This window comes from Argopecten irradians, chromosome 2 (assembly GCF_041381155.1).
Source record: "Argopecten irradians isolate NY chromosome 2, Ai_NY, whole genome shotgun sequence".
Classification (NCBI taxonomy): domain Eukaryota; kingdom Metazoa; phylum Mollusca; class Bivalvia; order Pectinida; family Pectinidae; genus Argopecten; species Argopecten irradians.
In genome coordinates this window covers 52,910,636-52,937,283 of record NC_091135.1, presented here as the reverse complement: position 1 = coordinate 52,937,283, position 26,648 = coordinate 52,910,636, and the positions used below count along the sequence as shown (strand labels likewise).

At 36.6% G+C, this 26,648-nt stretch overlaps 1 protein-coding gene across 1 annotated transcript; it reads left to right on the top strand.

The window, feature by feature from the left end:
* Nucleotides 1–7,018: 7,018 nt before the first annotated feature.
* On the top strand, nt 7,019–24,428 carry LOC138316712 (uncharacterized). Its single transcript, XM_069258369.1, has 10 exons — nt 7,019–7,163; nt 7,697–7,853; nt 8,501–8,664; nt 17,382–17,510; nt 17,961–18,098; nt 18,425–18,580; nt 19,018–19,131; nt 19,745–19,813; nt 20,177–20,264; nt 21,182–24,428. The coding sequence occupies exons 1-9, from the start codon at nt 7,019–7,021 to the stop codon at nt 20,188–20,190; spliced, it is 1,086 nt and encodes a 361-aa protein (XP_069114470.1). The 3' UTR covers nt 20,191–20,264; nt 21,182–24,428.
* The last annotated feature ends 2,220 nt before the right edge of the window (nt 24,429–26,648 follow it).

The window sequence follows — 26,648 nt, the reverse complement described above, 5'->3', positions numbered from 1 at the left end:
TCCATATCTGAAAGTCCCGTGCAATTGGCCGATATGCATTCATTCATAATAGTTTAAATCTAAAATAATAATGTTAAACCCGTTTTGAAGATTAGCACTTAGATTTTATATTGAAATAAAAAATAGTGTCTTTAGCTTGACTTTACATATGCAATGGTTTATGTATTATCTGAAATGAATATACTGTAATACCATGTTACATCAATTCGCTTTGAGATCCACTCGATGTCCATTAAATATAACTTTATAAAATAAATAAATAAATAAATACATAAATAAAGTAAACATTATCTTTGCACCATAACCAAATACAATGACTTAAGCTTTTTCACTTACCACAAAGGCTATACTCTGAAATTAACTTTATATACTTATAATCTAATCAGTCAAACTATATAATCACACATACATCTTACAGAATATTCAAACTCAGCTAGTTTCAAGTATTGTTCGTTTTGATAATGAATATAGTGTATTGGTTAAGATGATACAAACTGGTTGTCTTAAAGGTCTAATATGATACAACATCTAGGATATAACACAAATAATTTTGCAACTTAAGTTGACATACTTAGCATATCTGAAATATGCATAAAATAATCGAATTTGAAAATTTTGTCATTTCTTGTTTATTCTTTTTGTAGTTTTTGTCCATGAAACAATAGATTACAATCTTGAACAAACTTAACATTTACCGTGAATACAAAGAAATATAAAGATTGTTCAAGGATGCACTCATTAGTTCCTAGATAGACAAAAGATCAAATTGACAACATTTTCACATTCTCGCATCTTAAGCATGATTTCCATCATAACTGCAGCAGCATTTGAAGATGTACTCGGTAACTGAAATCACTAAATAACAGGTTTGAAAATTTGACAGATTTTGGAGCCAAAAGAGTACAAACCATACATAGTTATTTATTTGGTCATATAAGATATTGTGTATAGTATGACAGCAATCAAACATCAACAGACATTCATTACATTTTATAGCTAGCATTATACAAGTACAAAGGTAAAATAAGGCGATAGACTTTGTACTGTTTGTGACAAAAATGATGTAGAAGATGAAATGCATTTTGTATTACTATGTCCTGCTTATTCTGAGTTAAATAAAACAAACGACTGTTAATGGATGTTTTTATAACGATAAGATTAAATATTTTCATTGGCTTAAAAATTATGTTATCAGTCCATAACGTTTTATATGGTTTCATTTGATTGGTTGATATTGATGCGTAATAATTTCCAGGAAAGTGTCTATCAATAAAAGTGAAATTACAGGTAAAAAGATAAAATTAAATCAAAAAGATAAACTCACAGTTTATGATAACATTGTTATATCTTCATAATATAACACTATATAAAAGGTAATCCTTAAATAGATATGTAGGTAAATCTTGGCAGGTAAGGTTAGAGTGAAGCAGGTAGTTATATAGAATGTTATATAACAAGGTGTACATATGATATACAGGTAAAACAACGTAATAACAATTAATGATTACCGTATCATCATTTTACTTTCTTTATCGTAGTATTTGATAAATACGATCTTGTTATTTATGCCTATATTATATCGTATCGGTTTGTGATATACAATCGATAAAATGAGATATACATTATGTAGGTTTTAATTAACTTCAATCTACTTGTTTCTGTACATATACATTGTATATAAATGAGTATTGATAAGAATACACTTTCGTACTTTGCAATGTAAGAAATTCAACTCTAAAATACTTTGTATTATAAGAAATGAATATCGATGCTTACATTGGTGAATATGGAAGTTATCCTTCATAAGACTTTGTGTAGAGATATGATTTTGTACTTGTACTAACCTTCCTTTTCACAAATATGTGACACGATCGATGTGCAATGGAGATCATTCCAGCCACCACTTAATATATGTACACAATCCTCCACACCACCGGCATCATCAGGTTGATTCGTAGCCCAGTCGGTGTATGTGACTGTAGAGTTGTCTGACACCCAAATCCAGTCAACTCGGGTAACAGTGTACGCTCCGATTCAAGGATTTCCTTATTAACACACAAAAATGATTTTTTTTATAATTTCAAACACTATGTAATAATCAAACAATTTTATCAAAAGCACATTGTATAAACAGAGAGATTTATCGATCTTTAATGTTGAATGGGCTAATCACAAAACAAGTACTTTCCTGTATGTTACCCCTGCCCCACTGTAACTGTGTACTGAGACAGACTTTCCTGTATGTTACCCCTGCCCCACTGTAACTGTGTACTGAGACAGACTTTCCTGTATGTTACCCCTGCCCCACTGTAACTGTGTACTGAGACAGACTTTGCTGTATGTTACCCCTGCCCCACTGTAACTGTGTACTGAGACAGACTTTCCTGCATGTTACCCCTGCCCCACTGTAACTGTGTACTGACACAGACTTTCCTGTATGTTACCCCTGCCCCACTGTAACTGTGTACTGAGACAGACTTTCCTGTATGTTACCCCTGCCCCACTGTAACTGTGTACTGAGACAGACTTTCCTGTATGTTACCCCTGTCACACTGTAACTGTGTACTGAGACAGACTTTCCTGTATGTTACCCCTGCCCCACTGTAACTGTGTACTGAGACAGACTTTCCTGTATGTTACCCCTGCCCCACTGTAACTGTGTACTGAGACAGACTTTCCTGTATGTTACCCCTGCCCCACTGTAACTGTGTACTGAGACAGACTTCCCTGTATGTTACCCCTGCCCCACTGTAACTGTGTACTGAGACAGACTTTCCTGTATGTTACCCCTGCCCCACTGTAACTGTGTACTGAGACAGACTTTCCTGTATGTTACTCCTGCCCCACTGTAACTGTGTACTGACACAGACTTTCCTGTATGTTACCCCTGCCCCACTGTAACTGTGTACTGAGACAGACTTTCCTGTATGTTACTCCTGCCCCACTGTAACTGTGTACTGACACAGACTTTCCTGTATGTTACCCCTGCCCCACTGTAACTGTGTACTGAGACAGACTTTCCTGTATGTTACCCCTGCCCCACTGTAACTGTGTACTGAGACAGACTTTCCTGTATGTTACCCCTGCCCCACTGTAACTGTGTACTGAGACAGACTTTCCTGTATGTTACCCCTGCCCCACTGTAACTGTGTACTAAGACAGACTTTCCTGTATGTTACCCCTGCCCCACTGTAACTGTGTAGTGAGACAGACTTTCCTGTATGTTACCCCTGTCACACTGTAACTGTGTACTGAGACAGACTTCCCTGTATGTTACCCCTGCCCCACTGTAACTGTGTACTGAGACAGACTTTCCTGTATGTTACCCCTGCCCCACTGTAACTGTGTACTGAGACAGACTTCCCTGTATGTTACCCCTGCCCCACTGTAACTGTGTACTGACACAGACTTTCCTGTATGTTACCCCTGCCCCACTGTAACTGTGTACTGAGACAGACTTCCCTGTATGTTACTCCTGCCCCACTGTAACTGTGTACTAACACAGACTTTCCTGTATGTTACCCCTGCCCCACAGTAACTGTGTACTGAGACAGACTTTCCTGTATGTTACCCCTGCCCCACTGTAACTGTGTACTGAGACAGACTTTCCTGTATGTTACCCCTGCCCCACTGTAACTGTGTACTGAGACAGACTTTCCTGTATGTTACCCCTGCCCCACTGTAACTGTGTAGTGAGACAGACTTCCCTGTATGTTACCCCTGTCACACTGTAACTGTGTACTGACACAGACTTTCCTGTATGTTACCCCTGCCCCACTGTAACTGTGTACTGAGACAGACTTCCCTGTATGTTACCCCTGTCCCACTGTAACTGTGTACTGACACAGACTTTCCTGTATGTTACCCCTGCCCCACTGTAACTGTGTACTGAGACAGACTTCCCTGTATGTTACTCCTGCCCCACTGTAACTGTGTACTAACACAGACTTTCCTGTATGTTACCCCTGCCCCACTGTAACTGTGTACTGAGACAGACTTTCCTGTATGTTTTTGTTTATTTATTTATGTGTTACACAAGTCCGTTCTACCACGCGTCCCGCTCAAAGGATTGTACTTGTACACAGAGATCTGTTTAGTTATCTGACTTTTTAGTCACACAAAACTAAACATAAAGTGGTAACTAATTTGCGTCTCTTTGATTAGTTCTAGAAAAGTTATCTTATGTGTTAATGACACACAAGGCCAATTGCATTTAAGGATTATAAGTTTCTCCTAGTTTGCAATAACTCTTTGTCAGAGCTAATGATTGTATCTATATGTAAAAATCGAAGAACTAAAATGCAGCGTTACTACAAGAAATTTGAAGACATAACATATTATCGGAAATCAGTTTCATAATAGGGATACGTAATGAACAAACAAATACACTTTTTCTCCGATACCTACATTAATACTGGTTGGTCTAAGGCAATACACTTACACTCATGTCGCCGGAGATTGTATTGAATGGCTACCCATGCAATGAAGCGTGATGTAATTACTGTGTTCTTGGTACAATTTTAACAATATTTTTCACAAACTAGACTGGATTTACTTTAAAAGATACCAACAACGGGATTTGCATGCGTGGATATGAAGGATAGGGATACACGTGTTTTACCCTCGGGCAAGCCTCGGGTTTTACAACATTTTGTGATCCTAAGGTACAATATCCCTATCCTTCATACAAATGTATCCACATATGAAAACGTCTGATAATATTTAACCCATACTTTCTCTATATATTAACTGGAAGGGAAGATTTTGTAGAGAGATGTGTGAAAGTTTGATAACTTGTTCACTTGATCTCTTCCAATCAGCCACAATGTGATAAATAAATCTATGCTTATAATTATTTCTACCGTACCGTCTAGAAAAAAAAACAATTCTAGACATTAAGATTTAGTATTTAAAGATAATGATATGAAAAAAAGAAAACATGATATACACGATAACCGTTAATTGATCGTTATACTTTCTAATGTTTTATTTACATATACAGATATCTACATGTAATTTCATACAGCAATACTTTGAACTATACAGCGCAAACAGTTGAAAAATGAATAAACAACAAAGCCGTAATTTGTTTCTTGAATTTTACTAGAAACAGAACCGTAGTGTGTAATCTTAATCGGAACTGTTTTCACTGGGGCCTTTTGAGCTAAGGCCAACTGTTTGACCGTACACCGCCAATACAAAAAGAGCGACTATAGATATAATCAAACAGAATACACCTTGTCACATTTTTAGTTGAAATTCACATACAAAAGCCAAGAAACCATCATCTATAACCCATGTGCAGCAGATATAGATGTGATCGAAGAAGAAATACCTCTTATCGCCAACTGATTACGCTGAAGCGTGTTACCATGGGCGTCGCCATCTTTTACCGAAAGTTGTCCTAAATGGTTGTTCTAGACCCCTAAAATGTCCAAAACTGGTCTATTGGCACTGATGGGTCCATATTGATATACATGTAAACTGTAACTAATTCTCAGATCCATGTGAATTTGACTTCACATTTCCCAAGGACATCAATATACAGTTGTTGACTGGGGTTGAGGGTAACAGATGATTTGTTGGACCCGAAAATAAACTGTTCCACGAGGCCGAAGGCCGAGAGCAACGGTTTGTGTGAGGGTCCAAAAAATCATCTGCTGTCCGAAAGCCCAGTCGATAACTGTTTTGTTATATCCCATTGTGACGTCACTCCGGTTCCACAGCACATTTTAACAGTCGATTTTAACAGTTCTTTGGGCCGCTCGACGGAACAGTTTATTTATTGGCATTTTTGTCCGTAGAGTTTATATAGAAAATATTTTATAGGGGTATAACAATATACATTAATAACCTTCTAGAAAGTCCCAAACATCACTGACGACTCCCAAATTGTAGAAGGACCAAACAGCTGTTCGCATCCCTAACGTCACTGACGGATCCAAGAAGGACATAACAGCTGTATGGTATCCCTAACGTCACTAACGGATCCAAGATGGACATAACAGCTGTATGGTATCCCTAACTTCACTGACGAGTCTTAGAAGGACGAAACAGCTGTATGGTATCCCTAACATCACTGACGAGTCTTAGAAGGACAAAACAGCTGTACGGTGTCCTTAACATCACTGAGGTGTCCAGAAAGGACGAAACAGCTGTACGGTGTCCCTAACATCACTGACGAGTCTTAGAAGGACAAAACAGCTGTATGGTGTCCCTAACATCACTGACGTGTCCTAGAAGGACAAAACAGTGGTATGGTGTCCCTAACAACACTGACGAGTCCTCGAAGGATGAAACAGCTGTATAGTGTCCTTAACATCACTGACGTGTCCAGAAAGGACGAAACAACTGCATGGTGACCTTAACATCACTGTGCAGTCTTAATAGGCATTCTGATATATCAGATAGTCAGTGGAACCAGGTTACAGTGTACAACTATTTCGCCCTTCCGTATCAAGACATTGGACTTTGACATTTCAGCGGTAGACTTCTTACAGAAATGAAAATCATTCATCTAAGGTGTCATTCTCTCCTTTTTCAGTTCGACTTGTGAATGGAACTGAGCGCTCAGGCATCGTTGAATTATATCAGGCAGCATTTAATCTCTGGTGGCCCGTGTGTGGAAAGGGGTGTTGGTCAAACAAAAATGCTTATATCACGTGCAAAGAATTAGGATTTAGGTATGTGGATATTTACTGGGGAAATGTCTATCATGACTATCTAAATTTTACGAGAATTGGTAGAACGATTGTAGTTTATATATGTTTATGTTACATAGTTTAACAGTAGATTGCTCTATGTTTGATATTGTAGTTTATCACAAGACTAATATATAAAAATTGGTAAACAACTGAACATGGATACTTGTAATCCTTCGCCCTTTCTCTCTTTCCCTTTGTTTGTTTAATTTGTTGTTTTTGCTTTCCCCATGGAAAATATTTTTGTCATGTTATTTTATTTTTGTACACTGGTCATTTTGTACTTTTTTCCTCTTCGTTTTTCTAGAGGAGGGGAAATGACAGAAGAGCTATCGTATTCCGCGGACCGAGACACAGTGCAGTACAAGTGTAACGGGACAGAAAATGCTTTACATGGTTGCAAGACTGGCTCATGTTTAATCGAAGGGGCATGTTCAGTTAATGTTAGAGTAACGTGTCATGGTGAGCATGCTTTGTTCGTGGGTTTGGTTTCTAAAGATTGCTACATAAAATATGGTTCACGTTAAATTATACCTATCCTTGCTAGATGTGTAACTTTATCAATTTCTTACATCTACATCAGAAACCTGAAGTTACATTGATTTGCCATAATTTAGTGATAATTGTTGCATGATACATTGGTATTTCATGGAAGTGCTAGTCTCGCAAAATACTTCACGAGCGATTATCATTCTGATCCACCGGAGTTACTTCCATTGCTGTCATTTCGTCTAAGTGATCTTCAGAAAAGATGTAGTGAGGTCAGGTGAAATGATGTGTATTCAAATAAGGTCATTGTGAGCTACATTTATTGACCTACATATGGATGTATAACCGTGATACGTAGAGGCATTGGGACGTCCCAATTCAGTCCTGACCAGTAACATAGGGGTCTATCTAGGTAAGTAAAGCATTACAAGATGTTGTGACTTAATTGATTTGCAAGTAAAAGTGTCATGATTTTAATAAACATAGAACTTTCCGGTTTTCAACAGGTACAGTTCGTTTGAATGGCTATCAGACCCTTAGTGGTAGAAAAAGGGTGGAAGTTTTCCGGAAAAATTCAAATGGAGATTTCAAGTGGAAAGGTCTTTGTAGAGATAGCTGGACAGAAGAAAACACAAATGTCGTGTGTAAACAATACGGATTTAGGTAAGTCGGAGTTAATACTGTGTCAAGGTCTATAACTCAAGTTAGTTGGAGTTAATACTGTGTCAAGGTCTATAACTCAGGTAAGTCGGATTTAATACTGTGTCAATGTCTCTAACTCAGGTAAGTCGGATTTAATACTGTGTCAAGGTCTATAACTCAGCCGGACACAAAACACTACCCAATTTCAGAAAATATATGATTATTAACAGACTGTATTAGATGTGACATAGGAAAATAGACACCGTGACTTCACAATATAGTTTCATAAGAATGAAAGATAGAAAACAATCTTACCTCGGTATGTCAGTTTATATCTAGATACCATCCATTTTATCACAGCAGCCCTAAGAAATTTCCGATTGAAGCATTTGTGTTTGATTGTTGGTATATGTGTGTAGTACATTTGTTTGTTTTTTTGCGTTGAATAGATTAATCAATAATTGCTATTGTTACGCCGTTATGTCAGCCAATCATAAGCGACGTTACAAACAGGAACGTCAATGTTTCCTTTATGGGCTGATAAAGTACCGGTATAACAGACAGAGAACTGTTCAATGTCTCATCTCAAAAATATACATACATTTTTATCTATATAAATGAAAACAAAACAAAAGACAAGTTGAACTGTGTACATGTATAATTTACAGAACAGGAAAGTCAAAGGCTGGAGGAATACAGAATTCCAGTAAAGAAAGGTGGAATGGTATTGAGTTTAATTGTTCTGGTGTGGAGGGCCATCTGTCTTACTGTCATACGGTCAATTGGGAGATGCCATGTGACTCTGACGTTATCGTCACGTGTAGTAACCCAGGTAAGTATACAATACTACAAATGTACACTGGTAACGACATATCTATAGTAATTACATACATATGGTTACTACGTATCGATGGTATCTACATATATATGGTAACTACATATCTGGTAACTACGTATCGACGGTAATTACATATCTATGGTACCTACATAAATACATATCGATGGTAACTACATATCTATGGTAACTACATATATGTGGTAACAACATATCTATGGTAACAACATATCTATGGTAACAACATATCAAAGGAACTACATATCTATGGTAACTACGTATCGATGGTAACAACATATCTATAGTAACTACATATCTATGGTAACTGCATATCGATGGTAACTACATATCTATGGTAACTACATATCTATGGTAACTACATATCGATGGTAATTACATATCTATGGTAACTACATATCTATGGATGGTAACTACATATCGATGGTAACTACATATCTATGGTAACTACATATCTATGGTAACTACATATCTATGGTAACTACATATCTATGGTAACTACATATCTATGGTAATTACATATCTATGGTAACTACATATCTATGGTACCTACATAAATACATATCGATGGTAACTGCATATCGATGGTAACTACATATCTATGGTAACTACATATCTATGGTAACTACATATCTATGGTAACTACATATCGATGGTAACTACATATCTATGGTAACTACATATCGATGGTAACTACATATCTATGGTAACTACATATCTATGGTAACTACATATCTATGGTAACTACATATCTATGGTAACTACATATCTATGGTAACTACATATCGATGGTAACTACATATCTATGGTAACTACATATCTATGGTAACTACATATCTATGGTAACTACATATATGTGGTAACTACATATCTATGGTAAATACATATCAAAGGTAACTACATATCTATGGTAACTACGTATCGATGGTAACAACATATCTATGGTAACTACATATCTATGGTAACTGCATATCGATGGTAACTACATATCTATGGTAACTACATATCTATGGTAACTGCATATCGATGGTAACTACATATCTATGGTAACTACATATCTATGGTAACTACATATCGATGGTAATTACATATCTATGGTAACTACATATCTATGGTAACTACATATCTATGGTAATTACATATCAATGGTAACTACATAGGGATTGGATTTCGCTTTTATGTTAACCATGCTTGTATGGAGCAATTCCTCTAAGAGCCAATGTATATTCTTAGAAAAATTGCTCTATACAAGCATGGTTAACATAAAACGAAATCCAATCCCTATATTTACACTCACGTGACTTTTTTATTTATATTTTATGCAATAAAATCGTTAGTTGAATGTGACGTAATTATTCAATAAAAGTCGGTCAAAAGTGGGAGGAGCTTACTCAATTGAACAGCGAATGATCGATGACTCTTCACATAATGTAAAATTATCATCCGCGACGACAAAAATGTTCAATATTTTATTGTAAAATAAACATGACAAACAAAGTAAATTTCAGAGATAATTTTATTTAATCAGATCCGAACTTTAAATATATATTCAATTTTGCTAAAAGTTAATATATATCGTAATAACATAAAGAATTTGTACTCGGCCACATGTGTGAACTCGGTGACCGGTATTGTGCAGCGAGGCGAAGCTGACGCACGCTTACACACTGGAGTTTTCCGAAGTTTTCAAAACACCGATGTTCAAGTAGTTCAATGTGTTTGAGATGTACAGGTGTAGTCTGACTTGACGATATTACATCCTTGGCAGCCATGTTTTTATATAATCTACGCTTAGATCCATCGCCATCGATAGATGGAACAATTTCACTTGTGTTCGATGGATACAATGTATTTGTGGTGACGCGTAACTGTCAACAAGTGGATTACTAGCGGTGCATGTTTTATAATACACATGATTAAATTCTCAAAGAACAAAGACCAGAGGATATGTTTATAACTGACCCCTATCAGAGGGTCTCACGCCCGTCCACCCCAAAGACTCGATCATAGGACGAACACAGACACAGAGGTAATGTTTACATTTGACACCCATCATTTTGTAACAAAAATGAAAGCATTGAACGCCGCCCTGGTCGGGATATTTTTCCCGTTTCTTTATACAATTGTTAATTTAAAAAATGTTTGTATCATATTTAAGGAATAGATGCTTATTTTGCTGAGGTTATGAGGGTATAATGATAATGGAGCACGTGTAAATTATGTAACCCCGGCGAACAAAATAAACATCTATTCCTTATATTTACAGTTTTTCAAGTAAATTAATATTATTAATTCCCGCGGCAGTTGCATATTTTTTATTAAAATACACATATTCTTTTCTCTCCCGTCATCGTCAACGAATTCGATTGAACAGCTGATTGGAATCGAGTCATTAATATGTTCCCGCCAAAAGTGGGGTCATGATCCCACGTTGCTACGCCATCGACTATTCACGTAACAATAGAATCGACGCGCGTGTTGTGCTAACATTATGCACTGATAATGATAATACTAGAAAGCATGGTTATTGAGTCCATGTCAGTGCAAACTGTAAATATATAAATATAAAACATGTATATATTGTTTACATTTTTCCAAAATTCTATGAAAAACAACAGTATACAATTAACGTTGCGTCAAAATGTAAACAAAGCCATGTGTTTCCTTTTAAAAAAGTAGCCCCTTTACGTTGCATAGAACATTTTCATACACAAGTTCAAAGTTCAATGTTACCATGCAGTTATGGTAAACAAAATCGGCTAGTATTCGCGTATAGTGAACAAGCCTAGCAAGTGTAAATATATATCTATAGTAAGTACATATCTATAGTAATTACATACATGTGGTAACTACATATCTATGGTAACTACATACCGATGGTAACAACATATCTATGGTAACTACATATCTATGGTAACTACATATCTATGGTAACTACATATATAACTATGGTAACTACATATCTATGGTAACTACATATATATATGGTAACTACATATCTATGGTAACTACATATCTATGGTAACTACATACCGATGGTAACTACATATCTATGGTAACTACATATCTATGGTAACTACATATCTATGGTAACTACATATATAACTATGGTAACTACATATCTATGGTAACTACATATATAACTATGGTAACTACATATCTATGGTAACTACATATCTATGGTAACTACATATCTATGGTAACTACATATCTATGGTAACTACATATCTATGGTAACTACGTATCGATGGTAACTACATATCTATGGTAACAACGTAGCTATGGTAACTACATATCTATGGTAACTACATATCTATGGTAACTACGTATCTATGGTAACTACATATCTATGGTAACTACATATCTATGGTAACTACATATCTATGGTAACTACATATCTATGGTAACTACATATCTATGGTAACTACATATCTATGGTAACTACATATCTATGGTAACTCATACGATGGTAACTACATACTTGTAACTGCTACTATTATGGTAACTACATATCTATGGTAACTACTATCTAGGTAACTGCATATGGTAACTACATATCTATGGTAACACTACTGGTAACTACATATCTATGGTAACTACATATCTATGGTAACTACGTATCGATGGTAACTACATATCTATGGTAACTACATACCGATGGTAACTACATATCTATGGTAACTAAATATCTATGGTAACTACATATATATGGTAACTACATATCTATGGTAACAACGTAGCTATGGTAACTACATATCTATGGTAACAACGTATCTATGGTGACTACATACGTAGGGATTGGATTTCGTTTTTATTTTAACCATGCTTAGAGGAATTGCTCCATACAAGTATGGTTAACATAAAAGTGAAATTCATTCCCTATATTTACACTCACATGACTTTTTTTTATATATATATTATGCAATCAAATCGTCATTTGAATGTGACGTAATTATTCAATAAAAGTCGGTTAAAAGTGGGAGGAGCTTACTCAATTGAACAGCCAATGATGACTCTTCACATAAGGTAGAATTATTCATCCGCGACGACAAAAAAGGTCAATATTTTACTGTAAAATAAACATGACATAAATGTAAATTTCAGAGATAATTTTATCTTATCACATAAGAACTTTAAATATATATTCAATTTTGCAAAAGTTAATACATAGCATAATAACATAAAGAATTTGTACTCGGCCACATGTGTGAACTCGGTGATCGTTATTGTGCAGCGTAGCGAAGCTGACGCACGCTTACAAACTGGAGTTTTCCGAAGTTGTCAAAACACCGATGTTCAGGTAGCTCAATGTGTTTGAGATGTCTTCTGACTTGACGATTTTACATCCTTGGGAGCCATGTGATTATATAATCTACGCTTGGATCCATCGCCATCACTTGTGTTCGATGGACTGCCAACACGTGGATTACTAGCGGTGCATGTTTTATAATACACATGATTAAATTCTCAAAGAACAAAGATAAGAGGATATGTTTATAACTGACCTCGGTCAGAAGGTCTCACGCCCGTCCACCCCAAAGACTCGATCGTAGGACGAACACAGACACAAAAGTAATGTTTACATTTGACACCCATCATTTTGTAACAAAAATGAAAGCACTGCACGTCGCCCCGGTCGGGTTTTTTTTTTCGTTTCTTTATACAATTGTTAATTTAAAAAATGTTTGTATCATATATAAATATAAAACATGTCTATATTGTTTACATTTTCCCAAAACTCTATGAAAAACAACAATATACACGTAATTTTGCGTCAAAATGTAAACAAAGCCATGTGTTTCTTTTTAAAAAAGTAGCCCCTTTACGTTGCATAGAACATTTTCATACGCAAGTTCAAAGTTTACTGTTACCATGCAGTTATATTATGGTAAACAAAATCGGCTTGTATTAGCGTATAGTGAACAAGCCTAGCAAGTGTAAATATATATCTATAGTAAGTACATATCTATAGTAATTACATACATGTGGTAACTACATATCTATGGTAACTACATACCGATGGTAACAACATATCTATGGTAACTACATACCGATGGTAACTACATATCTATGGTAACTACATATCTATGGTAACTACATATCTATGGTAACTACATATCTATGGTAACTACATATCTATGGTAACTACATACCGATGGTAACTACATATCTATGGTAACTACATATCTATGGTAACTACATACCGATGGTAACTACATATCTATGGTAACTACATACCGATGGTAACTACATATCTATGGTAACTACATACCGATGGTAACTACATATCTATGGTAACTACATATCTATGGTAACTACATACCGATGGTAACTACATATCTATGGTAACTACATCTATAACTATGGTAACTACATATCTATGGTAACTACATACCGATGGTAACTACATATCTATGGTAACTACATACCGATGGTAACTACATATCTATGGTAACTACATATCTATGGTAACTACATATCTATGGTAACTACATATCTATGGTAACTACATATCTATGGTAACTACATATCTATGGCAACTACATATCCATGGTAAGTACGTCACTATTGGACTAAGACGGGAGCAGCTCCGTTTCAGGTAAAATGACATAAAATGTCTATAATCAAGCTGTGAAAATCCATAGTTCCACTTTCTTATGCTTCATATGCGTGTATTTTTTACCAGTTGTGTCTGGTGTGTGGGTTACGCCAAACGTAAATCGTTCATACGTAATATGTTGTTTAAACGGGGCTGCTATCGTCTTAGTGACGTCACTTTGTATACTAGTAGTGTAGGATGTATCTGAAAGGAAAATTATCCCTCTTTCTAACGGTAGTAACTCTTTATACTCGCTATAAATGTGATTTGTTTAGCCGCTAAAACTAGGTGGGGTAGAATTTTTGTTTCGGGGAGTTTTCCCTCCATCTGGGGTATATAGTACATGTACATGTACAACACAGGGGGCATTACCTTAATAAAAATGAATGTTGTGATACATACTTGTGTATTTGGTGGATGGAATGCTGAACATACCTAACTTTTTTCTGAAAAATACCAGATTTGAAAAATTATAAAAAAAAATCGGGATATTTTCTTACAAAACAGAGAAAGAGACGATAGTCGCCATGTTGATATATCTTACGTAGAGCTGAGAAAAAATACCTTTAAGTGATCGAGATCGGGTTACCTCATTTAAGAGATTATATTCAGTAAAACATATTCATTTGATTTAATACCTCTCAACCAGATCAGCTTTTCTGTCATGTGTGACAGCGTTCCTTGAACCTGAGATAAACACTGTCGTCCGCCATCTTGCCGATCAGCGTCAGTAGCAACGTATCCGGTTTCATTCCCTAGTACACCTGGTGTGTAGTGTCGCGGCGGAAGTGATTAATGGTTCGTGGCATATCAATTTATTCATATCTATAGTAAGTCCGTATCTTAGGAATTATGATTATTTTGCATACTTACGGTGTTAACAGCATATGTGATAATTATGGGATATATATATGCAGGCCTCTGGCGCCTTTTCCGTACATACGATTTTTACAACCATGTGCGCGCCGTTAAAACGCATAGCTCCATGCTGTATGGGAGTACGCTTGATGGGCCATCAGATATCTTTGATACAAGCTCTCTGATTGACTCATAGGAGCGAGTGGACCAATCAGAGAGCTTATAACAAATCGGAGACGACAGACAAAAAATGGCCGAGATCGGTGATCATCTGTTCTGCATAACAATAAATGGAGCGTGGGGATCGCTAAGGGATACTTATGTGCAATTTTTATAAGTAAGTGAGTTTATATTGAGGATCTGCACTTCAGGGATGCATTCGTTGAATAGATGGCGATTTTATTCGGTCTGTGCTCATTAGGGAATCGTGACCTGGGGATGTAGCGTGTACTTTTCCGATTAACGATTTTTACACGAATCCTCGTAATTCAACTTTCGATTTGAAATAAAATTCGCCCATAATCCCATCATATCATATACCATAGTGACCAGTAAGAAATTGTCTTATATGAAAGCTAAAAAATGTTCAGATCGGATAATTTTTGTGGTGTTCAGAGCATTTTAAAATTAATTACCCCATTTTCTGGAAATGGGATACAGGGCTAAGTAAACAACCTTTCAGTATTTTTAGTATTTTTTTTGCACGGGACGTAAACCTGTGGCTCAAGTAATCTGTGGTGGTCGCACATTTTAAGACGCTTCATCAACATGAAAGAATTCATCAAACACCGTCACCACAAAATATTGCTATCCTCAGAGTTTTATCAGGATATATTCTGGTGTCTACCTTTGTTAGCCATTACAAAGGTACGAGTACATGTACATGCACAATTCTAGACACAAAACCTGTAACTTCACTACAAACAGATTCGTGTGACAATGGAGGTTATTTCTGTGGAGACTATTACTATACTAATTGGAATCTTGATTTACCACCACTTAAATCAGAACACATCAATGTGAAGGAGCTAGTCGCTATTTACCTAGCAATTTGTCGCTGGTGTTTTCGATTAAAATCAATCTACACAGACAATAGATCCGCAGCATCATGGGTTATTAAATGATCTTTTCGAAGCCACACTGTCATAATTTTACTGCGGATTCTCTTCTGGTTTTGTGCCTTTTACAATTTCACTTTGAAATATGTGAGTTTAGAGGTTACATGAGCCACAAAAACAAAAACACACCTGTACGATTTAATACCGTCCCTCCAACCATTCACAGCAGAGGAACTCACTTATCATATGTCATTTGTGAATAACAGGTAGTTCAACAGCAGAGTCCCTCCAGTGAGTGGCCGAGGACCTGAAAAGAAGGGCATGGGCTAATTCTACGGTGGCGACGTATACTTCACATCTGAGGTGCTATGTGAAAATTTGTGCACTGTTTCTTCCAACGCCTGTTCCAGCTGTGTCTACAACCTTACAGATGTATATCTATCGTTTTAGTACAGCTAGACAATATCTCAACATCATCACTCACCTTCACAAGTGTTCAAATTTACCTGATCCCTTAAAGGGCGACTACCACCTGCAATAGGAGTTAGCCGGAGTTTAAACGTGTGTTGGGTGTCGCGCAAACGCATGTTGATATTACATGTAGTTAACCTCAAATTCTACAAGCAATTCATTCAACTCTATGTATGGGCAATCTACAGGACATATCTTTTTATGTGCATGCTTAGTAGATTTTTCGACCTACTACGGCCAGGTAATGTGGTAGTTCGCCAATCCTTTGACAAGGAAAGAGATTTACGGAGAGTGAATATTTTAGCCTGTGAGTGGGGGTTCATCATCTTTCTCCGTTGGACAAAGACAATTCAATATAAGGAGAAAATAGTGGAAGTGTACCACCCAAAATTAGAAAAAAATCTGGCGTGTTATGTCCGGCAAGCGCTATATCAGTATTATTACAGTTCTCCAAGTCTGCAGACTCTTTAGGCTCTTTGTTTCTTCAGAACGATGGGTCGACCCGGTGTTATAAAACATTTCTCAGTTTGCTTCACAAAAACTGGTATTCAATCCTCAAATATCAAAGGACACTCTTTTCGGAGGGGTGGAGCCACATGACTCAACATAATTGGTGTTCCTATTATCAAACATATTGGTTTCTGGTTAAATAGTTTTACACTTCATTTATATCGCACAAATGTGGAGTTTAATTTGCTGTTCGTATTTAGGTCGTTACAACGAGACGTGCAGTGAGACGGCACCCTGTGAAGACGGCTTGAGTTGTACAAAAGAAATATGCAAGTGTGGTAACGAAATGAAATCCTATTGGAGTACGGAGAGGAAGAAATGCCTATATCGTAAGTATATCTACGTATCTATCACAGACCGATTAGTAAATAAGTAGCTGTATAACTATAATGGTCTAGGACAACTGGTTAACTCTATAGGCTGGCAACTCAGTCACGTGGAAATACACATCCTACTTCGGATGCCTAAAAATACCTTTCTTCAAAATAACATTTTAGAAACTATAAACGAATGTTTACAGTAAATATTTATCTTTCATCTCCTGCATAACTAACACTATAATAGAAAGATACATGTTATGAATTTGTACAAAATCAACACGTACTAATCTTGTATGGTCCTGTCAAGTGGATATCTCAACTCGTGAGAAAGATTCTGGCTGGCACAACACGAGGGTTGCCGAGTGTTGACAGCCAATATCATTTCACGAGGGTCAAGATATCCCTGTAGATCTTACATGTCCATAGTTCTTTAGAAAAACTTTCTGTTTTAATATTCAGAATCTTCAGTAGGCGGAAGGTGCCGCTCTGATGACGACTGTATCAGTAACCTCGTCTGCCAAGGAACCGGAAACAGACATTGTAAATGTGGAACCGATGGAGAATTCTGGTACTCAAAGGAAAACAAGTGCCAACAGAGTACGATGAGATGTTTTCTACAATTTACATAGAACGTAAATTGTTTGATATGGACAATGATTCATTGTTTTGGGTTACAAGTTTGCAATCGATAACTGTAATCGTACGTTAATAGGCTTCATGCAGCGTTCAGGTTTATACCAATGAGGCTAATTCCTGAAATTGTTGACAAACTTCTTCTTTCAACTCATTTGAAGTCATACAATAGACACTTAAACACAATGTTCAATAGATTTTAGTTGGTACTCTTTTAAGTATATTGTATGAATAATTATAATTACATGTATCAGCAAATGTTTGATTTATATGTTTTAATTCAACATTAGAATCCCACTACTCTGCCGTTTTTGTATTGACGCCTCAAACATTCGGATCAGCCCGTGATTTTTGTGAAGACGAAGGCGGACACCTGGCTTCATCAGACCAAATTACACAGCTGTTTTCTACATGTGTGGAAACCAATGCAACAATATGGATCGAAGGTAAACAAAGTTCATAAAATCGTGATTTGTAATAAATAACAGAAAGTAATTCACTTCAATATATAGAAGGTGCAGGATAAGTTTCTGTTGATATTAGAAAAGAACGGTTGTCACTCGTCTATTTGTTTTGTGATTGCGATGTCCATTTTTCTTGTTGAAATTGGAATTGATGATGATGAAAATGAATTTTGTAGGAAGGGAAATAACTCTTGATAGATAGTTTAATGTGTGTAATCAATATGTGTGTACTATGTAATGTTTAATAGGATAATTGTAAGTACAATTAAATATTTGATTTTGAATAATTTTCCAAATGTAACATTTATTGTATTTGTCTTTCATGTATCTCTTGTCAATGTTGTCTTGTGTATATTATTTTTAAAAAATGAATAAAAAAATAATGAAAAAAAAAATGATGGAAATGAATTTTGGAAAAGGTACCACAGAAGAAGAGGTGTGTCCCACTGGAAGGAATTCTGATGGAACGTTGCACATTGGAAACCAAACCAGGTGTTCGAACATCTTCAGTTTTCTTTGTGTATTAACCAACGGTAAGTCTGTATTTTAACAATTGCAAAGCTTACAAAATAGAATTAATCACACAATTTTCTTTTACAAACTCAATGTTACTAAAGCATAAACTATTCGGGAACTGTGTACACATTCAGATGTGAAGCTTATAGGACTTACAATTTAAATTTTGTTAATAAAAATATAAATCGTTAAAAAGACAAAAGACATTATTACCAGATTGAAAATCATAGAGATTTAGAACTATACTCCACATACATGTTAAACCCCAAATGCAGCCAAAAATAGACCAGACAGAAGTGGGAAAGCATTAGATGTACCCTACAGCAATCTTCTGTTAATATATCAACAAATAACATGACGCATGAATTTCAGCTCTGATATACATTTATATTATACTCTTGTATTGATAACAAATTATGAGTTTGTGCATATGTACATGTGTGATTAAAACTATGAGGATATGTAATGACTACAATATGAATGATGCAGAAACAAATAATAAAAGATACATTGTATTTCAATGGTGCAACAAATCCATGTACAATATATGTTTTGAGAATTTTCTTATCTTTGTCAGCCGTGACTTGTTCTTTCTTTTCTTTGACTGTTCCAATGCCGTTATTTTACCAGAAACTCTCGATGGCATGGTCACTAACTGTCGCCATCAACACCAGACGATAAAAGGTGCCGATCTGACCAGTACGTAGTCCACGGTAGACTGACTTCCGTGTTTCCGCGTTATGTTTACACCTTACATAAGTGGCGATGTGATATAAAATTCATCAAACGAGTTCAACAATTTGATATGTCATTTAGAGACATATGACATAGTCACGAGTGTAAAATTCTATTTATCACAGAACTTTTATCTATAGAAATATAAGAAAGCTCTAAGTTTCGTCTCAATATAAAACAATAGAAATCCGGCTCGGATGTGACGTTTCCGTCTACTGAGACAATCAAAACTACATGTGACGTCATAATAGCGTTATTACACATGTGTGGTCGTATGACATGGATGCCATTCTACTAACTAAAATGTGTAATTTCCTTATATTTCAGATCCTTTGACATGACCGATTTTTGCAGGATTGGCTTTTGTTCTAATCCTGGCTCTGACCATTGCAGCGGTATGCTACATGTATAAGAGGTATGTTATTTAATGTCAGTATTAAATTTTTTAAAACGTTTCTCGATCTACACATTTAATTCGTCTATCAGTCATTTGTTCTATAAAAATCTATAAACACATCATATCACGTAAAATATAAATCCAAAAAATCTAATTAGCTATCGCTTTTGTTTGGGTATCTCATCATTAACTGAACGAGAGAGAGAAAAAACATTTCATTTTATATAATACAATTTATGATATGTATGGATCGAGTATAATGATTCATGTATATATGAAATTTACAATAGTCATAGTGTATGAACGGAAGTGTATAGTATTTTTTTTTTAAATTTAGTTTTAGTAGTTGCGAGTCTGTATAGCGGTACTCGGTCACTTGCTAAGACAAATGAAACAATAGGTAGTGGATATGTTTTGCCAATTTTATTTATTCTGTACGTTTTTGTTGTAATCTTAAGTTATAAACGGCGTCGTGGATAGCAATTTGAACCACCAGCTTATGAAAAGTGTCTGAACTATCAATGTCGGCTTAAGCTCAATATTTCTTAAGTCACTGGTGGTTCAAATTGGTATCCACGACGCCGTTTATAACTTCAGCTGAATTACTGTTCATCACCGAAAAATTGAGGAACTATGAAAAGCAAAACAACCTAATACATTGTAATGTCGAGTGATTTATTTTGATTATATGTTTTGTCACTTGCTTAATAATACAATTATCACTTAAATATGTAAAGTTGTGCACGGAAACAATGTACAACATTGTATACATCTGTTATTTCAAATATTGGCAATAATCGATGTTTTACCGACTTGTTTATCACGCCATCTTCTCCTCCTTTCGCTTCGATACTCTCAAGTGACTATACAGTCTAGAAATTATCCACTCCATAGTGTTTATGATTTGACGATAATCGACTGATTTAATTCTATAGGAAAAAGAGAAACCGTCCCAAACATGGACACACCGCGTCATACGACAATCAGCAGCCAGCAAGTTCAGGTGTGGAACTACATGTAGTGAACAATGATGCTGTCCACGGGACGAATGGAAGCGAATGTTATGATCTCGCGCACACAGATCATGATCTTTATGGTTATGGTGAACTCGGCGAGAAGCCACCAGCGGTAGCCCCTGATCTTTATGGTTACGGTGTACTTGGCGGGAAGTGTCATAATAACGATGGGCTATATTCTCACTCGAGAGAACTATACAATACGGGAGAGTACGATTCATTCATAAAGAAAGACGAGGACACAGATGTCAACGACATATACGATCACACCCGACATCAGGAAAACCATTACGAAGATTTTCAAAAAGGACGCAAATGTTGAAAACGTAAAAATATTTATAGATTCGGAGACAGAACTGCATATACAAATAAGAGCTCAAAATGACTTTTGGCAGTACTGTCAAAAATCACTCTTCTTCCTGGCCGACTGTCTTCCTTCGAACATCTCCCTTGAGACCATGGCCACCTCACTCATGGCCTTCAGTGGAGCGCTCACCCTTGTGAGAAAGGCTCTGAGTTTTGTCCGAGACACACCATAGTCTATAAAAATGGCAGTCTCACAAAGCAAATGATATCTACGGAGTCGCTACTACGTACATACTGTATACTGGAGACGGCATTGTTGACCAAATTACAGATATAATTAACTCCATCATGTGTGGAAAGAAAAACAGTTCTACCATCACTGAAGGAGGGCACTATTACCCCCATATACAAGAACAAGGGTTCAAAATCCGAGGCCAAAACTATCGGGGGATTACAGTTACACCAGTACTCACCAAGGTCCTGGATGCTCTTCTTCTGCCTATTGTGAGACACTTGGTGTCTGCCATTCATAATCCAATGCCAAAAGGCTTTACTACGCGTCTCCACGTATGGCGGCCGTCATTCTTGAAGAGACCATCCAAGAATCTCAAGACAGCAAGAGTCCCTAATACGTGTATACCAAGTCAGCTTTCGATGCGGTAAATCATCACAGTCTGCTGAGAAGGTTATCAAAGACAGAGTCTGGAGCAGCATGCATACACACACTTCGGATTCCAGATTTATCAAGGAGTAAGACAAGGTGGACTTTTCAGTACAGAGTTCTACAAACGACAGGGACAAGGACAGTATACAGCGAGATGTCAAATCTGTGGTGTCGTCTTCAAAAAACAATAACACCCGGAAAGACCGCCGTAGATTGCACAGCCTACTCAATCTCAACTCTAACTATCCAGCCTCAAGATTAGCACAGGACATTATTCAAAGTAGTAAACAAAATCAAAAGCCACTTCCTACAAAAAAACCTTTGCACTGTATAATGATGAGATCCACCCCGGAAATGAACTAGCGAGACTGAGGGCATTATGTAACCAGCACCTTATAAGGAAACTCCATGAACATCCTACAATATAAATAAAGAAAAACAGTGACACAACAGTATTATAGGGAGTGCCCTGTAAAACTGGCTCAAATTTATATATTAGACATCACTGTCACTATGTGACAACATGATCACCTCAACCCTCTTGCTATCCAATTAAAGGCCAGGCTTGCTTGTAACTCATACCCAAAATGTGACAACTTTATTGAGGAGAAAACGAATTTCATCCAATGCTCCATGTGTGAACTCAAATACTGCATTAGATGTACCAAGCAGTCCAAAGTACTGGTACAAGCTATAGGAAAGGAGGACAGACAGAACTTTAGGTGAACGTGTACTGTGTGTAAAACAAAGTTTCTATCTATGTATAACATACAGACAGCAATAGCTAACTTGGGTACTACAAATGACCTCCGACTCAAAACAATTGTAAAGAAATAATAAGATTCAATAGACAGAACAATAACTGGGTGGAGGAAGTCACTCAAAGCGTTAAAGACAGAATAGTGGAAGAGGTACGAGGGGAAGTCAGAGAAATCGAGGACCAAAATCAAGAATGCTAAATCTTATTATATCCAATATCCCTGAATCCTCCAAAACAACAAGTGAGAGTAAAAACGAAGACGACATAACACCATTCAAGGTTCTATGTGCCTCTAAACCCCTAAAAGTGAATTTGGACAGTAAACTTAAAAGGAAGCAAATTAAAGAAAATGCTAGGAACATCAAGCAAAAAACCCCAAAGCAGTTACAAAAGGCTATTATAGCGAAAGACCTACCTCCAGAAAAAAAGGAGAGAAAAATTAAAACTAAAAAATCATACACCATCTCTTACCCACAAACAACCCAACTCATCTAATGCCTTTGTGTGCAAATTGATTCAACGGATAGTGAAGACGAAAACGATGACCCAACTCGAATATTTCAACAACACAACTATCATCGATGTCCACGGGAATGGCCAGGTATGATAATAGGGAGTGTCCTGTCTCTAACCAAGGTCTCCACATCAGTACCATAGCTTCTGATGACGGACCCGGTATATTGATGAGAATTATAAATCTACTGTAAATACAAGTACTTTTAACCAACCAAACCACTATCAATGAAGCGGAACACCGTAAAGTTTATATACCAATACCAATGCAGAAAATTATAACTAATTTAAAATAAATATTAACTAGCAGACGAAATATAGTATACGTTTTATTTTGAATTCATAAAATATGCTATTCGACCAGTGTCAGACTTACAGCTACTCGTATATGTACATGTATATACGGTGGTCAGTAGTCAGTTACATGTATCTGCATACGTGTTGGTCATATCATAATCGTGATTAGCCTTGTGTAACACGGAATGGATACATTGTGTGGGCTGTTGGGATAGTAGATATCAGGTATTAGATATCATGGCCAAATACTGATGTGTAAACCTCCCTGCTGTCGTTGTTATATGTACTAACCATTATAAATAGAGCTGACCAGTGATATATCAGGGGACAGCAATGCAGGGCCAGACAGAGAGAGAGGGAGCTAGACTGGAGCATACATCTTGTGTGTGGTCCCATTCTGGGCCACATATCTTTTCGACGGCCGCCAGGATTCGAACCTGACTCAATTTTGATAGTAGGTTATAATAAATACCATTTATGAAAGCAGTTTGCATCTAGCTTTCGGTTTGATGCCATTTTCACAATAATAACAAACAGTACACACTGCAAACAAACAAAAACAGTCACCGGAAGCCCCCTAAAAGTCACCATGCATGGGTCATGAGAGGCAGAAACTGGCGCGTGAGACTTGTTTTTTTTTAAATCGGTGCCATTTTCCCCGTTCTTTTCCCTTTCTCTCTATTTTCTCTTACTTTGATATCTCTTCTATCGTTGAAGACCATCTGCATATATGTATCTTGATAATTAAGCTCACAACGACAGGTTTCCGGGCACACACTAAAATCCGGATTTCAGACCTCAAATTTTGACTTATTTGGGCACGTTCAAAGGTGATTTGTAACGTCACTATTGCATTGACCGAATCAATATTGACATATCATATAGCAATGAACATCTCCTTTTAAAATAACTCGTATTTAGTTTTCAAGGGTCTCAGTGGGGCTCCAGAAGGGTGCATGAAAAGGGGCAAATGCATAATTACGCATAAATACGTACGGCCTACCAAAGGATATCAACCATGACTTTATTTTCATGTGCAGTACAACAGAATAAAATTTGACAAACACATCGGAGTCAATCATCGTACACAAACTACAACTGTACACATACAAAGAAGTTATGCTGACCCAAACAAATGAAGACCTGACCTGACGAACCATTAGCCATGGCCAACAATACAATCAACTACAATTGTATACAACAACTTTATACAAAAGATTCAAAAATCCATAATATCCGTAATCATAGCTACACCCATGCAGTGAGTGTTGCGGATTTCAATATCAAGCATATCAACTGGGAAAATGAAACCACAGCCACAAGTGAAAACCATCCAGTGTTCAAATTCATAATACCAGCACATAAACACTCCAGCAAGAGTAACAAGAAATGAGGAACTATCCATTCTTGATCTGGTATTTAACAACGAGGCGAACATCATATACAACCTTGAAATAATACCCCAATAAAGGCAACAGTGACTTCGCCACTATAAAATTTAACTTAAGGTTATATAGTGAACCAACAACAACAGTCCTTAAGCTTAACTACAACAAAGTAAACTATGAACACATCAGGCTAAACCTGGTAATGAAGAGTGGGACACTATAATTTGTAACTCTGTGGAGGAGACTTGGGAACGCTTTACCGATATAATCAATCAAGATATCAAAGAAAACATACCAGAGTGCAGAGCTACTTCTTAAAAAGTTTCACACGCCATGGATGAACAACAGTGCCTGCTTCGCAATCAAAATAAAAAAAATGGCAATGGAAGGAATGGAGAAAAGAAAAGACAATACAACCCTAGAAATCAAATACGGAGGTAAAGAAAAGAAAAGGCAATATACAACCTAGAAATAAAACACCGAGGCACAGAAAGCAAAAGGCAATACAACCTTGTGAAAAAGAAATCAAACACTGAGGTAAAGAAAGCAAAATGCAATACAACCTAGAAATCAAACACCGAGGTTGCATTGCCTTTTCTTTACCTCGATGTTTGTTTTGTAAATAAAGCAAAAGACAATAAAACCTAGAAAGTGAACACCGAGGTACGGAAAGCAAAATGCAATACAACCTAGAAATCAAACACTGAGGTACAGAAAGCAAAATGCAATACAATCTAGAAATCAAACAATGAGGTAAACAAAACAAAAGGCAATACAACCTAGAAATCAAACACCGAGGCACAAAAACAAAATGCAATACAACCTACAGTGCCGTGCCAAAAGTATTCGGTCACAATGGCGGCGTGTTAACGTCGTGTCAATAACATCGCTGAAAATGGCCTTGGCATTCATTGTAAACGTCACTGATGATGACGTGCGTCATTTTTAGGTTTGCGTATGACGTCATGTTACGTCACACAATTTTTTTGTTGTCGTCTGCTTTCTGTTTTTCCCGTGGACGTGTATTGCCAAGATGGGCCGAAAAGGAAAAGAACTATCAATGGGTCGGTTAAAAATATGATCGTAGGGATGTTTAGGAGTGGATATTCACGACGAAAGATAGGTATGATGTTAAAAATACCCAAGTCCACAGTTATTGACATTGTTAACAAATTTTGTACATGTGGTTCAGTGGAAAACAGGCCGAGAAGCGGACGACCAAAGTTAGTGAATTTGCGGGATTATCGTTCTTTGGAGAGGATTGTTAAAAACAATAGGAGGGATTCCCTTACTGATGTTACCATTAAATACAATGAGCAAAGTAATGTTTCGACTTCTAAAAGAACACTTCAGCGACATCTGAGCCAACATGGGTATACCAGGTGTGTTTCTAGGAAGAAACTTGTCGTGAAGCAGAGTAACCGAACTAAGAGACTTGCTTGGTGTAGAGAAAAGCGG

Bases quoted from the DNA above. Each gene is read 5' to 3' on its own strand.
- LOC138316712 (XM_069258369.1), top strand. From the start codon at position 7,019: ATGACAGAAGAGCTATCGTATTCCGCGGACCGAGACACAGTGCAGTAC. The intron at 18,581-19,017 runs GTAAACAAAGTT...ATTTTGGAAAAG, and splicing joins TGCAACAATATGGATCGAAG to GTACCACAGAAGAAGAGGTG. The intron at 19,132-19,744 runs GTAAGTCTGTAT...TTATTTTACCAG, and splicing joins TCTTTGTGTATTAACCAACG to AAACTCTCGATGGCATGGTC.